The 17103-nt window shown below is 32.7% G+C and overlaps 2 protein-coding genes across 4 annotated transcripts in view; one reads left to right on the top strand and one right to left on the bottom strand.

The window, feature by feature from the left end:
* The window catches only part of LOC129216044 (intersectin-1-like), a 178647-nt gene extending 175483 nt beyond the window's left edge, over window positions 1–3164 (bottom strand). The window contains exons 1-2 of the mRNA XM_054850189.1: window positions 3003–3164; window positions 478–624 (exon numbers count right to left, since the gene is read on the bottom strand). Coding sequence (XP_054706164.1) covers window positions 478–580 — 103 coding nt within the window. The 5' untranslated portion in view covers window positions 581–624; window positions 3003–3164. The remainder of the gene's footprint in view (window positions 1–477; window positions 625–3002) is intronic.
* A 267-nt stretch (window positions 3165–3431) lies between these two features.
* Window positions 3432–17103, top strand: part of LOC129217360 (ubiquitin carboxyl-terminal hydrolase 16-like) — a 74560-nt gene continuing 60888 nt past the window's right edge. For all 3 annotated transcript variants that reach the window (XM_054851646.1, XM_054851647.1, XM_054851645.1), the window contains exons 1-5: window positions 3432–3570; window positions 8233–8337; window positions 12069–12163; window positions 12233–12408; window positions 13472–13581. In XM_054851646.1, coding sequence (XP_054707621.1) covers window positions 8244–8337; window positions 12069–12163; window positions 12233–12408; window positions 13472–13581 — 475 coding nt within the window. In that variant the 5' untranslated portion in view covers window positions 3432–3570; window positions 8233–8243. The remainder of the gene's footprint in view (window positions 3571–8232; window positions 8338–12068; window positions 12164–12232; window positions 12409–13471; window positions 13582–17103) is intronic.

Raw genomic sequence — 17103 nt, 5'->3', positions numbered from 1 at the left:
AATTAATGCATTAATTTCGACTTGTAATTAATACATTAATTTATTTCATTGTATTTTAATATGTTTACAAAAAACCCCGGCCCTGTACATTTTTGAAGCATATATTCGTGATGTTTTTTGTTGTGCTTTTATGTTGTTTTTATACATATTGTGTTCTGAAGTGCTTTGATCATGTTTTTTTATCTGATTTTTTCCTGTTGGCGCTAAAAAAGCATCGCTAAGAACGATGTATGACATATGTCGTCATACATCGTTTTCTTGGCGACGCTTTCTTGGCGCCAACAGGAAAAAGTCGCCAAGGGTGGGGTATATCACATCAGTTCCCAATTTAACTAATATTGACCAGCTTTAACACAATTGAAATATGACCTGTTTAAATGAAATGCAAAATTTATAAGCATAAATATTGATTTTACAAAACTAATAAAACAACGAAAGGAAATCAAGAATTTCTCAATTCATTTGAAAATACCTTACCTGTAATGTATCCATTTACAGGCTTTAATTGGAAAAACTTTTCATCATATTTCAGTTTAGCCTCAGGGCTGATTTTCCAAATGTCTGCAGATGCAGGGTGCATGATTAAATTCTTTGGGTAAATCCAAGAGAGATCAAAATGAGATGCTGTTAAAGTTAAAAAAAAAAAAAAAAATTAATTTGAATTTTGACATCTTGAATTCAAATTATGTTTTTCGCAATCACAAGTGTGTGTATGTAGGCGTGTGTGTTTATGTGTGGGGGTATGTGTGTTTGTGTGTAGGGGTATGTGTATGTGTGTGTTTGTGTGTAGGGGTATGTGTATGTGTGTGTAGGCATGTGTGTTTGTGTGCTGGCATAAGTGTGAGGGTAGTTGTGTATATGAATGTGTGTATGTGTGTGTGGGGGAGGGGGATGTGTGTGTAGGCATATGTGTTTCAGTGTGCAGGCATGAATGTGTGGGTAGTTGTGTGTATGTGTGTGTGCGTGCGTGTGTGTGTGTGTAGCTGCGTATGTATGCGCGTGTGTGTAGGACATGGATGCAACCTGGAGACGGCTTTCGCTATACGAGCAGCATTGTGAGGAGCCGGTCGACGGCGACAGGGTGCGGAGGGTGGCGGTGGGAAAATAAAAAGATAGGACATCGAAACAATCAAATGAGAACAATAAGCAATCGTGATTGCTCAAAAAAAAATTGTAAATAAATAAATATCTAAGATTTGTAAAAATATATATTAAGTGCTTGAAGCTAGTTCAAGCTACGAAAATAAACTAGTAATACTAATTGCAACAAATCAACCCCTTCTCTTAAAGCAGTAGGTACAATTAAGGAACACAATATGTTTTGAAGGGAATCATTATTAAAATATGAGCTCACAAACCAGGGGGGTGGAAGAATCAAAAGTAATATTTGGGCACAAATAAGGGTTCTGGCCAGACACATAGGGTCCTCCCGAACTATTTCAGACAGGCTCGGCCCTCCCAGTAGAAATTCTTGCAGCACAAGCATTTAGCACATTGTTTACCTCATACAGAAATTCAAATATTTAGTCTACTCTTTCATGAAAATTCATGCAATAAATAACAGAGGAAGGGTTTGGCAGAACATTTGGTTGTGCCTCCATCTTTTTTCTCACCTGCTTACAAACCTCTCAATTTCCAGACAAATGAGGATCTTATAGGCTTATTACAAGCAAATTTATACTCTAGTTCGAAAATGCAACACCATGAAGAAGTCTTCAAAAATTAAACTACATCAAACACAGGGGCGCCTCCAATGAGAGGTCACTGTGACCTTCCAAAAATTTCCTTTTTCCACAAAATTTGGAGTTTATTCATCAAATTGAGAATTTCTGCCCTGTTAAATATTTAAGTTTGGGGCGCCCAAGATCTCATTTTAGTGTTATAAACAATTGCTCGGTTTTTTTTCATCGTTTGCAAGCTGAATTTTGCTTTGTATTTTATGTAAATTTCCTTCATGTGTGGCAATTCTTCCGAACATGAGCATAAAATTAGAATTAAAGCTTGATTTTAACTTAAATGATTTTTAAATGATGGATCATATGGTTATGACCCACTTCCAGCTACCGAAAAATACCAACAACTGAATTCTTGTGGTGCTTTAGTTTCAAAATCAACAGAGACGAGATCTCTATTCAAGCTCAATGAACATTTTATTAATGGATCCCTCCAAATCCAGATGCTTACTCATCTATAGTATTCATGAACTTCCGTCAAAAGCTGCTGTTTTTTTTTTTTTTTGTCTTAAAAATATATGCAGATTAAAAAAAATAAAAAAAAAGAACAACCAAATCTACAAGTACAAGACAATTAATAAATAGTTCTGACTTGTAATTTTATTAACTTAATTTCATTAACACAATTTGAGTCAAAAACAGTAGGGGAATGGGAAAGAAATTGCTCTATATAGTAAAATGTGGTAGGGTAAATATAAACATGTTTTAAAATTTTCTACATAGATACACAAAAAATTTGTACATCATATTTTAGCTTTGAATCAGAAGGATATTTCAGAAACATTTGTGGTATCTTAAATATTGACTAAGGTCAACCTAGACTTGTCAAACAGCGATACAAATAGAAACATCAAATACAAAAGTTTTTTTTCTAATGACGAATAATATTTCGCGCTTTATATTTTGAAAAACATACAAAACATTTTCACTATAAGTAAGGAAAGTGAAAAGTTTTTCCGGAAAAAGATCTAACATCACCTGCACCTAATCCGACTCTTATGTATGAAAATAGAATGCACATTTGAATAATATTATTTCTTTTTCAATTAAAAGATAATAATTATGGTAAATATATTATTAAAATGAAAATATACAAAATTCATTATTCATCTTAATCTTACTATTTTCTTTTAAAAACTTCCCATATTTCCGACAAAACAAGTACACTGAATAAGTTTGAAAACTCAACAATCAAAGTTTCACAGAGAGATTTGAATATTGAGCAAATTTCAACTTTAAAGAAGTAAATCAAAGAGGTGGAACCCTTACCAACATTGTATTACTGCGTCCCCACCCAAATTTCAATGTCACAGACATAAGGCGCACATTTTCTGATTACGTTGAAAATTTAAACGCTTAAATATAATGACTTAATAAACATTTTTTCCTCTATATTCTTGACAATGACAGAATTTAAAGATACGAGTACACACCGTCATCCTACCCCATTCAAGGAAAAATTTCAATAACATTTTGCACGGTTTTGAGCTAAAAATTTAACTGTGAGTGATATTTCTTGGCAATGGCTTTTCTGCTAGCTTAAATTGAATATCGGAATATAAATTGCTAATTTTACTATTCATTGCATTTTTCGTTCTATATTGCTTTTAAAAAGCGTGATTTATTGGAAAAATATCATTTTTATGATCGAAACTTCGCTTTTGTTCGGCATAAAAATGAGTCTTTCCAGCTGTGCCTCGCTGTTCAGCCCTGCTCGGTCTCGATGTTCAAAATTTCAAAACAAAGCCATGAATGAGAAAAATGTGTTTTAATTTTAAAATCATTTGAGTGTTTTAACCTGGAACTTTTCAAGCCGATTATTGTTTTCCTAAATAAGGTAGTTTTCAGCTATTTTACCGTATGAGTTTATTTATTTTGTTGTAATTACTGCATACAATTCATATTTTCTACAGCGTTAAACTATGCAAATATTACGCATCCTGTACACACATTTCGCATTGAAAAACTATCTATCGACAAATATTTGATACATATTCATTTTTCTGTATTGCTGGTGCTTGACGTAGTATTATTGCAATTATTATCTTGTTAAGCCGATTGGATGGGGTTTGATAAATAATGCATTGATTATGCATACAATAGTCAGAAAAATGCACTCTTTCCTGGGGGAGGTTATTTAGCCCTGGGATTTTTTTTTTACCATTTATCTTGTTTCTTCTGTTAAATTTATTTTTATTGTCTCCAGGATTTGTTTTGCTGTCATGAGAGAAAGAGAGCATATATTTGTGCCCATCTTTCCCTGCTTTTTCTTTAAAAAATTTTTTTTTTTAATTTTTTGAAATATTTTCCCCCGCACAAAGATTTATCGATAACTTGCGATCTATGACACTCAAAACAAACCATTTTTGTTGTTGTTTCCTATCCCAGGGTGGCGACAGGAACTGTGAAAAAAAGTTCCCTGACTTTTCCCTGATTTCCCTGATTAAGTTCACAAAATTACCCTGATTTACGTTACCAATGATAATGGTTTTCTTTCTTTGCTCTACTTGAAATCCATTGTATGTTTGTATTAAATGCAGTATTTTAAACGTTTTAAGTTGTGTAAAGTTGTTGAACTAAAGATATATTTTAAAAAGATGCTACTTTTTTAATAAAATGGTTTTTTTTAAAAAAAAGACAATTTTTTTTTGGAAGGAAAGAAAAACCTACAAAACAGTATATTAAATTTTTATACAATGGAAAGATTATAGAAAATTTAAAAAAAAAAAAATTGCTTTTCTTCCAGAAACCACTTAGCATAAGAATTTTTAAGAAACTATTAAAATTACTCTTAAAAACATATGTGTATTTATGATAGGACTAAAAAGTAATTGAAATTATTTTGAACTAAGTTTTCAAACAGTATAATAATTGTTGCAAGAATAACAAGTAATAGTGAAAGAATAGAAGTAATGTAGTAATTCTTACATAACTGATTGACATATTTATGCAAAACAGATGAAATCATTTGACAAATATTCGTAGGGAGCTTTTCTCTAATTAAGAATATAGGTTTTAATGAATGAATACAGCATTTTAACAATAAAAAAAATAAAAATATTTACTTAAGTTCAAAAGTTAACTCTATTTCAAATGATTTCAGTATGTAACGAAAAAAATCTTTGATTGCTTTTGTAACAAACAACTTTGAATGCAAAGGGGAAAAAAGCAATTAGTTAATATCAAAATATATAAAAGAATACAACTTGGTTATAAAATTTAAAAAATACTTAAGTCTGAAAAAAAAGAAAACCTTTATAATCTGCGGTGACAACTAAGAGTATAACGGCAAAAATCAAAGTTTTTTTTTATTGAAAGTTCAATTTTAGCAATTAAATATAAAACCCAAAGAAGTAATATATAGCAAGAAAGTTTTTATAGTATTAATTCAAAAACCAAAGATTTCTTCTTGAAATCGTGATTACAGAACTTAATTACTTCGAGACAATGGAATAAAGGCAACAGAGCTAAGACATTAATGAAGGCTTCCTCTTTGTCTGTATGGTTGTTTATTTTACGTAGCATTGAAAGCGTAAAAGGAAATTTCAAGCTAAAGTAAAATAAACAACCTAACAGACACAGAAGCAATCTTAGGAAGTTCATCCTGTGGTTAATAAGCAAGATTCAATGCTTAGACGTTGAGTAAAAAAGATGCACAAATATGCAGCAGTGTACAATCGCACCTCATTAATTTTACTTTTTTTAAACAGATAATTGGCGGAAAATGCGTAGGGAATTGAAGTACTTAATAAAAAAAATTTTTTTCTTCATAAAATCAATTTTCCCTGATTTTTTGTTATTTTTTCAAAATTCCCTGATATTCCCCTGATTTTTTCCTGATTAATAAAGTTCCCTGACTTTTCCCTGATCTCCCTGATTTCCCTGATCTGTCGCCACCCTGTATCCCCTTGGTAGAAAAGTGTGCACCAGGTTCAAAGGGTCCAGGCAGATGCGCTAGATACTCGTAAATAAGCTCCTGCTCATCGCACATCTGCCTCCATGAGGTTCCAAAACAAACAAGAAGATGAGCAGGACTTGCAGAAAGGGAACAGGAACAAGGAGAAAAACTCTTCTCCCTGTTTAAAAACCAAACACTTTAAATGTCCACTACGGAATCGAGCCATGGCTGATATAAGAGGACGAGGACCATTGCATGAAATCGACAAACTGGGGCTTTTGGCTGCCTACCAGTGGTGGACTGACAGAATGTGCCATTTCGAGAGAATTTGCCGTCTGGTTAAGGAGTGGATTTCTGATGGAGTAAGCTCACAATAGTGATCGTTCTGAAGATCGCAACCATTTTTGGCGAGTGCATCAGCAATCTCATTTCCAAAAGCCCAAATGTGGGAAGGAATCCACTGAAGGCAAATTTGATTCTTACTGCCCAGCTCGTAGAGAAGTTTCATGATTTTTTGACTTTGGATGTCAAAGATTTTGGGCCAGTTTTTAAAATACTGTATAGCGGCTATTGCTGTCAGTGAAGATCCAAATGCTATTTTTGTCAGTGGTCAGGGCATGATTAAACGCAGCTTCAATAGCTATAATCTTCGATCTAAAGACTGAGCAATAGTCAGAGTTTTGGATGCTGAGCCTACATTCCTTCTCAGTATCGTTAATGAAAACATCACTTCTGATCCTACAGTACTCAAGTTTGCTACCATCTGTATATATGACCAATTCTTCAGATAGGATGTTGTCAACAACCTCTAAAGCCAGCTGTTTTAAAAGGTCTAGGTGGTCAACCTGCTTATTGACAAGGGACTTCAAAACATACATATATACAATATTCAAAACATATATAATGTTTTTTTATAAACTATTTTTTAATCCAGAATGCTTAAAATTACACAATTTTATTCTGGGTCATGGTCCGACCAAGCCAAAGTAACTCCCACGTCCTGATAAAATTTGGTCCCCGCCCCCCCCCCCCCTCTCCAGAAAAGCTGTATGTTTTCAAAATAGTAGTCCCCCCCCCCCCAAATCACCATCACTGGATAATCGTAATTGCTGATCTACATAAAATGAAAGTCAAGCTAGATCCAATGCATTCTGGAAGTATCTTGTTTTGCACAAAATTAATATAGACCCTTGATTTTGACGCAGTTTTAGAACTATTAAATGCAAGAATGAGTAGCCAAATATAGTAGAACCTCGATTATCGGAGCTAATTGGGACTGCCAGTTCCTTGGATATCGGAAGTCTCGGTTAATAGAAACTTTGTATAAAAACTTGTCAGGGTTACAAATTTTGAAACTGTATTGATTCAAAATACAATTGAATATTTTTGAAAGATGAAAATGGATACATAAAAAGTAACTTTTTACAGTTAAAAAACTAAAATACAAGAATTACTTGTAGAAAGGTTTAAAAAGTCAATTGAATTTTTTTTATGGCAATTGAAAGATGCATGGAAAAAATACTTAATTTACAGAAAATATTTTTATTTTCAAATTAAGTTTTAAAATTTACATTTTTTGAAAAAGTTATTTTTCTTTGTAAAAATCCCGAATTTGCCAACAGCTGCTCGATCACGCAAATTTTTAACCAACAAAATTTCTATTAGCGTAGTATCTCTCCACTGCTCTAAATATTTCAGAGCAGTTGTTAGAGCTTGGATACCTTTGGTGTGACTTATAGTCTTAGAATCCTCAAGACCTCATTCTCAACATCACACTAACATTTGATGAAGGATCGACTGCTCGTATGATTTCTTCATCATTAAGAATTTGAAAACTTGGATTCTGGTTTTCAACGTCCTAGCCACTCAAAAATGTCATCTTTTTCAACTTCTCAACACCTTTCAATGTCATTCGTCATGCTCAGAAGTTCTCTGTCTGTTGGTGAGTTTTCTGTGTGGGGGGGAGGAGGGTTGGGATTCTCCTTCTCTCTTTTTTTGAACAATTATCTTGTTTAATGCCTTTTGGATCATAGCCTGGGCAACCATGCAAGTTATTTCCTTCATTGATATTTTTTAAAGAGATTCATTCAGATTGTCTTCACATTCAAGAATATGATTGATTAGTTTTTTTTTTTTTTTTTTTTTGTAATGTCTTTTCAAGCCTTCAATCACTCCTTGATACATTCATTGGTTGTAACAAAGATTTTACATTTGGCAGAAGAAAAATCTCTTTTATTCTTCCTAAAGTTAGAATTTCTTCTGGGTGGCAGGAGGCATTATCGATTAGCAGAACTACCTTTGGTGGAAGATTAAGCTGCATCAAATGTTTCTTTACATGTGGTACAAAATCATTTTGAAACCATTTTTCAAAAACTTCGGAGTTCATCGGAGCAAATTTTTTTAATAATCATCAAGATATTCTTTCCCCCCAAAAATGTTTTAATTTCATAATATTTAACCATTAATTTAATTCAGTAAACAACAATAGATAAAAAATTGTAATAAGCTGGTAAGTTCTCAAAAAAAAGTCGCAAAAAATTCGATCATTTGACATAGTTTAATAACCTAATTAATTAGTTTTATGTATTCTTTATTTTGTAGGATTCAACACAATGCCCAAGAAAAAAAATAGTCGACAAAAACATCAGAAAGATGTTTCATTTGCTGAAACTTCTGAGGAGGAGTTGAACAGTGGAAATGTTCAAAGTAATGTATTTATTAGATTTAACTTGTATTTTTCATCTCAAATGTAGATTAAAAATGTTTAACTATATTAATATTTATTAGGTATCATTGTAGTTTTAAGCTGACAAGTTTTTTAGCAATACAATTCACAATAAGATTTACGTTCAAATAGTCATGAGAAAATTTAGAAAAAGAAAGAGCTAAGCAGAAATATGTCTGAAGGTAAGAGAAACAATTAAGTGCAAACAGAATGACTTGTTTTATATTTATGCAGGGTGTCCGTGTATATGGAAAGTCAGGGAAAATCATGGATTTCGACTAGGATCGAAAATAGTCATGGAAAGTCATGATTTTCAACAAAAAATGCTCAAAAGTCGTGGAAACTGACATCTGACATCATGGTTTTTAGGTCCAAGAATATGCATATTTATCAAATTCTACAAATTAGGTGCAACATTTATGTATCTTATACCGTTTCTTACGCGTCTACCGGTCAGTCCCGATTTTTCACACATTTCAAAATCTGATTACATCCGCTGCTATAATACTCGCTCGTTTTTCTTTACGATGTTATTCTACCTCTTGGACATTTATAATTTTGTGTTTAGCATTATTTTCAACCTCCTTATTTTTTTAATTGTGTAGTTGAGGATTTATTTTGGGGGTATATTTCTTGATTTTTCCTCTCTCATTCGACTCGAAAATTTTAAGCAATTTGCATCTGAGTTGATTCAAGAGTCTCATAAATATTATCATTAATTTTCAACAGTGTCTTAAATTAATGAAAATTTTAAAAAATAAAATTGGTCTAAATAATGTTTAGGACATCGATAAAATATTGAAATCGGAATTTTTTTCAATATTTGTAGCCCATCCTAAAATTTTGGTGGTATAGTATATTTGGTAATGTCTGGTAAGTTAATTATTAAGTACTTTAATATTTTATTTTTTCATTTTATTTCTTGTTAGCATAATTTTAGTACAGTAGATTGCCATTATAACGCACACCTTTTGCGTTGTACAGGTTTTTGTATCTAACTTTGTGTTTTGTGAACATTAAATTGCAACCATCTAATCTATGCTTTGGAGATATTATACCGATGCGATTCCTCCACTTGTTTGCTGTTGTGATTCAATGTGTGGGGTCAGTCTAGAAATTCTTTCCCAGACCACACTCATCGTGAGAAAAACATGTTACGCGGGTGTTTTATATCTGTCACCAGTATGGGAGCTGGATAAGTATAAGACCACACATAAATACGGTTTTTGCTCACATTTTCTGAGAAATGTTCGAAATTAGATCTTCAGAATAGCTGAATTCTATCTAGTGATGTGGATCGGGTAAATACCCAGCGGGTAGGTAAATATTTTTTGGGTATTTACCCGGGTATTTACCCAAGGCCTGGGTAAATACCCAAAAACTGGGTATTTTACAAAAATTGGAAAAAAGTGAATGGGATTTTTTTTTAAAAATCTAAATGTGAAATAATTGGTAAAACTGATAGATACATATATGTCTTACACAGTTTATAATATTTTTTTATTGAAAGACTTGATGAAATCATGAAAGAAACATATGGTGAACCAAAGAATCTTTCTTTTCAGTGTCATAATTGGAGAAGTATAAGCAATTCATTATGAACTTCAGGATTTCAAAATCACAATCTAGGTTAGTCATATCCAAAATGAAAAAAAAAAGGAAGCATGAGGGATGTTTGGAAGAATAAACTGAGAAGTTATTAAGACTATCGTGTTATTTATTTTATTGATATTTAAGTGATAACATGGAAAATATAGAAACAGTTTTCACATTAATAAGCAAAAAAAAGCAAAATATTCTTTTCTGTTGCCTTGCTCATTTGCATTTGCTCCCCTGTAGGGTTCCCTGCAGGGAATTCCCTAATAATTGCGCATTTTGCAAAAAAAATTTTAGGTGGTATTAAAAGGTGACTATTTTCTTTTTTAAACATAAATCCTAAAATAAAAGATTAAAAATTTTAAATGTTTATGTATATTATGTGTGTGTGTGTGTATATATATGTGTGTGTGTGATACAGAATACACCTGAACAATTGAACTAAGTTTGGAGGAAATTTCTGCATAAGATATACGTAAATAAATAGTAATAATAAGTTGAGCGACATTTCGTTACATTTTGATGTCATGCAGGGACATATTACTGCGTTATAAAAGACTAGGACCTTAAAAAAATTGATGTCTGCTTTTTTTGTAACCAGTTAATCTTTTTACTTTTTGTAGAATGGCTTTTTATATCTGAAATTTGGCTATCGACATTGATCAGACATATCCAACACATTTAATGTGAATATCATATTAGATTGCTAAGCTGTTTCACACAATAATTCTTTAAATATGTGATCAAAATACAATTTTTGGGCAAAAATTTATTGTTTTGTATATTGTTGGTTGTATACAGAAAAGTATTTTAGTTGAATATAAATTTTTGAAATAAATACCCGGGTATTTACCCATTTTGGGTATTTACCCGGGTATATACCCTGGGTATTTACCCCTAAAAATAAATACCCGGGTATTTTACATCACTAATTCTATCCGAAGCTGGACATTTGTTGTGCGCATAAACCTTCTCCGTTTGGTGTGATATGATGTCTGTGACACTATAGGGAACATTTTTCCACCAACTTGTCAACATCGTCTGACTGTTGTAAACAGGGGTGCATTCCCCGCCAAACGAATCCCAGTATATAAGAGAAAGTAAATAGGTCAAAGGGGGAGACTCTCGTAGTGCAAAGAGCATGACGAGTCGCGGAGTGTGGCTCTCGCAGTTCAAAATATCTTTGTAACATTAAATAATCTGTAATTTGTAATATAGCTGTAAATATTGATATGTTGATTAAACGTCTCTAAAAGACCATGCATTCTCTTGTTGTCTTTACACAAGAGGTGGAAACGGTACAATATGTTTATAAAAGTTCAAATTAAAGTGAAATGTAACTAACTCAGTTACTATATTCTAACTAAAAAACAATTTATGCAACAATAGCTACAAAATCTGACTGCAAAGAGTTGTCTTTGGCTCCACTTTGTTTCAAAAGTGTTCACTTTCGTGAAGGGGCAATGCAGAGAGGAAAGTTGCAAATGCATTATTGGTTCTAGAACTTGAATATGTCACCTTGGAATCTAATAAATTAGCCAAAGATGTAAAACATTTCAATTTTGTTCAATCAAGGCAGATGTTTCATTAGACAGCGTCACATCCTATGTAGGTGGGTAGGTCTTGGTTTAACCTCTTTCAGTAGTCATTGGTCAGAGACGATGTCTCCTATAATTAATTTGAATTGAAAATTGGCCAGAGTAGGGTTGCAATAGAGAAAGTAATGTTTGTCATTTTTACTTTTTTGCCAACTTGATGCTGTTTTGCTGCAACTTAAATATTTTAGGTCTAAATAATCGCCTAACAAAAATATACTAGGAGTATATTTTTCTTTCATGTTTCCAAAATGTCGCAAAACTCAAAAACAGGGCATGCGTCCATTCTTCCTTCTCCACCTGTTTTAAGGAATCGACTTGTTTTCTCAAATGACTAACAAGGCTCATTTGTTCGCGGTCGGACTCCATTACGTTTCCTTTTATTCCAATTGAACCTGTTATATGTATTCTTAATTCATATTTGTATGCCTTTCTCAGACTTTTATGATATTACTTGCTTTCCTTAAATTAAAAAAATATCCTTCTTTATAATTGAAGTTTGCATTTATTCTACATTGCAGTCAATGGGAAAGTCTGCTCTCATTTGTCCAGAGGTATCAACTTCGGGCGCATTAAAAAGACTTTGAAAACAGGCAGTAATCTTGCTTTGTGCAATGTAAGTATTTCAATATGCAGTCTTTTAGTGTTTTCTGAAACGGCTTTACTGATATGCTTTTTCATTTAGACTTGTGATACTCCTATTTCTGATCCTGACAATGCTGCTGAAGTATGGCTTTGCATCCAGTGTGGATATCGTGGTTGTGGTAGGATGTCAGAAAATAAGCATGCTCTTCAGCATTATAAAACTATCCACTCTGACTGCCATGCACTTGTTTTAAGTACTTCATCTGGAATAGTTTGGTGAGCAAGTTCACTTCTTTTGTAAATTTATTCAAAAAATCATACCAGCTTTCCAAAGATCTTTTTTTTAATGATTATTTATATTTATTTATGTTATTTTATTAAAATAAAGAATATATTTTTTTCTGGCATAATATCTGTACCTTAGAGCCAGAAGGACATAAGTCAAAAATTGCAATTTTCTGTTTAATAACACATTAGATATAGAAGCCTGTCCCGTTTTGAGCTATGTGAACTTAATTCTTTTAAAAAAATCCTTTCAATTTTTTACCAGGGTTAAAAAAGTATGTGTCCCATCCTTTGCATGATCATAATCTGACTTACGTTCCTCTGGCTCTGAGGTACAGATATTGTTTTGCTTCAATTTTAGTTTTATGTATTTTATTGTAACATCAAACTCTTAAGTGTCAATTTCTGTAATACCATTTAGGTGAGAACTAAAACCAAATTTGTATTAATGATAGAAGATCCTATAAAAATTACTTGAACTATTCTATTTATAGATATTTTTTACCTATTACATTGTTATTTATATTTGGTATGACTACAAATTAGATTGATTATTCATGAAGATCATGATTTAGGAAATTCATATTTTTTTTGGAGTAATTTCGTCAACTATCGTCAACAACTTACTATTGAAAATTGAAATTTTGTGTAATTTTTGAAACAAAGTGTTTTTTATCATTGCACAATGCACATTGATGACAAATAATGGATAAAAATTGTGAACATGAGTCATCAATTAAAAAAAAAAATGTTATGTTATCTCTCGAGCAAAAGTGCTGACACTTTTCCCATTATTATAGTCAACATGATTTGTTGAAAAAAAAGTTCAATATTAGTTTGTTTCAATGTCATCTCAGCTCTCAGTATTTTTAAAAACCATAATCTATTTTTAAAAAAAATAATGCATTTGTTTTGTTTCTTTTCTTTTTGCCTTTATTCCGTTTGATCAGTTGCAAATGCTTGAACAAGCCTTTCTTTTTAAAAAAAAATTCTGCCAGAAATATCTATAATGTGTATATTTAGTGAAGAATTCTTTTCTTTTTATCATTTTTAGGTGCTATGATTGTGATAATGACATTCCTTTACAATCATCTTCTAATTTAAAGCAATGCGTAGAATTTGTAATGAAATTAAGAAGTTGCAATAAAGTTGAGGCAGATAAAGGTAAGTTGTCTTTTCCTGTGAGAAATGTATAATTTAAACAATAGAAAACCTATTTATTTATTTTTAGAACCTAGGCATCTCACTTTTCCTAATACCTAATTTCGCATCATTGAAATTTCTAATTTTTAAAATCTTTTTATTGTTTTTCTAAAAATTTCAACACTTTATTTGCATTGACAGTTAGACATACTTCATAATACAGTTGGTTGCATATTCCATTATATTGTGCTTGGTGAATATGAGAGACAGCAAGAAATTGCTGCAATTGGTCTAGAACAATGAAATGTAACCAAGGTTACCATGGTTCATCTAACTTGCTAGTATATGATTTGTATACATAAATGTTCAGTTTTATTCTATTTAGAAAAAAAAAAAAAGAACGTTTCTCTGAAAATTCAAGTTTTCTCATCATGAATTACAGCCAGGTTTTGAATCAATGTTTCATTATTATTATAAATAATATATATATATATATATATTTTTTTTTTTTGAAACCTTCCTTTTTTCTTTTCAAATATCTGTACTCAATAGTTAATTGTTCTGTTTCTAAAAGTGATACTTTTGCATAAAATTCAGTTTTATCTTTTTAAATGTATGTTCATTCTAAATATCTTGCAAAAATAATATAATTACTTATAAAATAGTAATATTTTAAAAGTTATACTAGTAACCAATAGGACAATCATCAAAAAGACATTGTCTATGCAGTTAGAAATGTGTGTAGGTGTAATATTTCATATAAGATACTACAGTAGACACTGGTTAATTGAATCAGTCGTTAATTGTATCAACCTTTTTGATGAATCAAATCGCGAAAAACAACAAAAACCAGCTTTTTTGAATTAGTCGCTTTATTGAATCAGCCGCTTAATGGAATCAGAACTGTTTGGATAAAACATGATCTTAATAAGCGGCGGGCACTGTATTAAAATTGCTACAATAATTATATTTAAAAAAAAAAAAAAAAACTAGTTATTTTAAAGTAGAAAAAGGGAAAATGAACAACATATTCTTAATGAATTCATTTAACTATCTTTAGTATAAGAAATATGTTGAATAAAACATGATTTAAAAAATTTTGAGTTTATAATTATTATATGTAAGCATTTAAAGCTAAATATAAACTATCAAATCCTGTTACCATAACATGATATTACTTTTCTTAATGTCAAATGTCTGCTCGCCTCATAAAGTGATGAACCATACAAATTGCTATCTACCAATTACAAAGCAAATAAAATGAATAGTCTGTTAAGGCTGTTATGTCAAGAAACCCAATAGAAGCAAACCAAGCCATGTTAAAATAAAATCAGTAAGCAGTCTTGATTTCTCAAAAGAAAAAACAAGCAAAAAAATTAATTTAGCAACTACTTTTTACTTTAAACTGCAGAAAGTTTTGATGAATAGAAAACACTCCCATTATGTTTGTTAATTAAAACAAGAATAAGAGTACTCCTGAAAGGTAGCAACGCAGTGTGTGTGTGTAGGGGGGGGGGGATCTTAGAGGAAATGTATTGTAACGGATCCGGTGCGACTTCCACTTTCTTAAAAGGACGACACAGTTCGTGAGAAAAATACAGAAAATCTATTTACGCTATGTACAGGAAAGATCGTCAACAACTGCTAAATTAATCATCAGCAATTAAGCAAATATCACACAACAACCGTAAACTCATCGGTTACACACGTATTCACTTCCAAATACAAAAAACATCACAGCGAAATGCCTCGCAATAAACAGAGCTAATACACTCTCAGTACAAATTCTCAATTGAAACTAACTTTTTATCACTCGGGACGCTTTTATAAACGTTGAAAAGTTTCCACAACATACGAAATGCTTCTCGAAAATCGTAGACCATTCTCTTATTTCATTCACAAATTTTATCAATGAAAAAAGAAATAGGGGGATCGTATACTTAAGCCGAATGTATAGGGGCTGTATGTTAATTACAGGAAACAATTTACAGGTTACGTTACTACAATAATTTTAGATGACAGATAATTTAGTAGACGCCAAATGTAGACAAATTAATCACAAAAATAATTACTATCTACAGAATTTGTAACATTGCCCCCTTCCCAAGGACTGCAGGTCCCGGGCAGTACAATCCCCAGAAAGTGCCAAACTTCTATCACAAGTTTACAAATATACACATTAATTTATAATTAACAGATACAGAAAACACAATAATAACAAGAAATATTACTAAACATTAAAAGCAAAAATTATCTACAACTTTTATGTTATCAACCATGGTTGTTTACTTAATGCTCATGAACTATGGCCATAGTATTTGGCTAACCGATCATGATGTACAACCCTAGGTTTTGCATTAGGTGATTTTTGGATCCTCACTACGACGTCATTCAGTCGGTTAAGGACTTTATAGGGTCCATCCCAATGCGACTGCAATTTGTGTGAAAGACCTTTCCGTCGGATGGGATTCCATAACCAAACCTTGTCGCCTTCGTTGAATTCATGTGCAGTAGACCTTGTGTCATATCGGGTCTTCATCTTCTCCGCCGCGATGTTGATTCGCTCTCGTGCGAAGTTATGAACGTCTTCCAACCGGGCCTGGAGATCCTGGATGTACTCCTCAGGCGATGAAGGCGCATTCGGAGAATGACCAAAGACGACATCACCAGGTAGCCGAAGCTCTCATCCGAAGAGCATCTGAGATGGGGCATATCCGGTAGTCTCGTGGACAGCATTGCAGTAGGCCAGCATGAACAAAGGTAGCTTCTTGTCCCAATCCTGTTGATTTCTAGATACGATAAGCGAGAGATTATTCAGGATTGTGCGGTTAAATCTCTCCACCATGCCGTCTGATTGTGGGTGTAGTGGTGTTGTCCTAGTTTTCTCAATTCCAAAAATTTGACATAGGCCCTTAAACACAGCAGAGATGAAATTCCTTTCTTGATCGGAATGAATCTGCAAAGGTGTTCCATGTCTTGAGATCCAATGTTGGACTAGAGTCTCTGCTACGGTGGTAGCTTCTTGATCTGGAATGGGATACGGTTAGGGCCATTTGGTGAAATAGTCGATGGAAACAAGAATGTATTTGTTCCCATCAGCAGTTCTTGGTAGAGGACCCAGGATGTCGATCCCAATTCGTTGGATAGGAGCTCCAACGTTGTACAGATGTAGCTTCCTTCTGCTTCTTTTCTTCGGTCCTACGAGCAGCACAGGCGTCACAAGAATGGCACCACTTCTCCACGTCATCCTTCGTCTTGCTCCAGAAGAAGCACTCCCGAACTTTATTGGGGGTTTTCAAGACACCAAAATGTCCTCCAGTCGCACTACTATGTATTTCTTTCAGAACATCTGAAATCCTTGATCGGGGAAGTAGTAACTGCCATCTAGATGTTTTGCTGTCGTCAGATTCCCGTTTTTGGTGTAGCACGCCGTTCCGTAAATGGAGCGAGTTCCATAAAGCTCAGTATCTTTTTGTTGCAGGACTGAAGATGGAAACGTCCTGCCAGCTAGGTCGCCGACTGTCACTCTCCATGAACTCCAAA

Source organism: Uloborus diversus, chromosome 2 (assembly GCF_026930045.1).
Source record: "Uloborus diversus isolate 005 chromosome 2, Udiv.v.3.1, whole genome shotgun sequence".
Classification (NCBI taxonomy): domain Eukaryota; kingdom Metazoa; phylum Arthropoda; class Arachnida; order Araneae; family Uloboridae; genus Uloborus; species Uloborus diversus.
The sequence above is the reverse complement of the archived record's forward strand: the minus strand, read 5'-3'. Positions and strand labels throughout refer to the sequence as shown.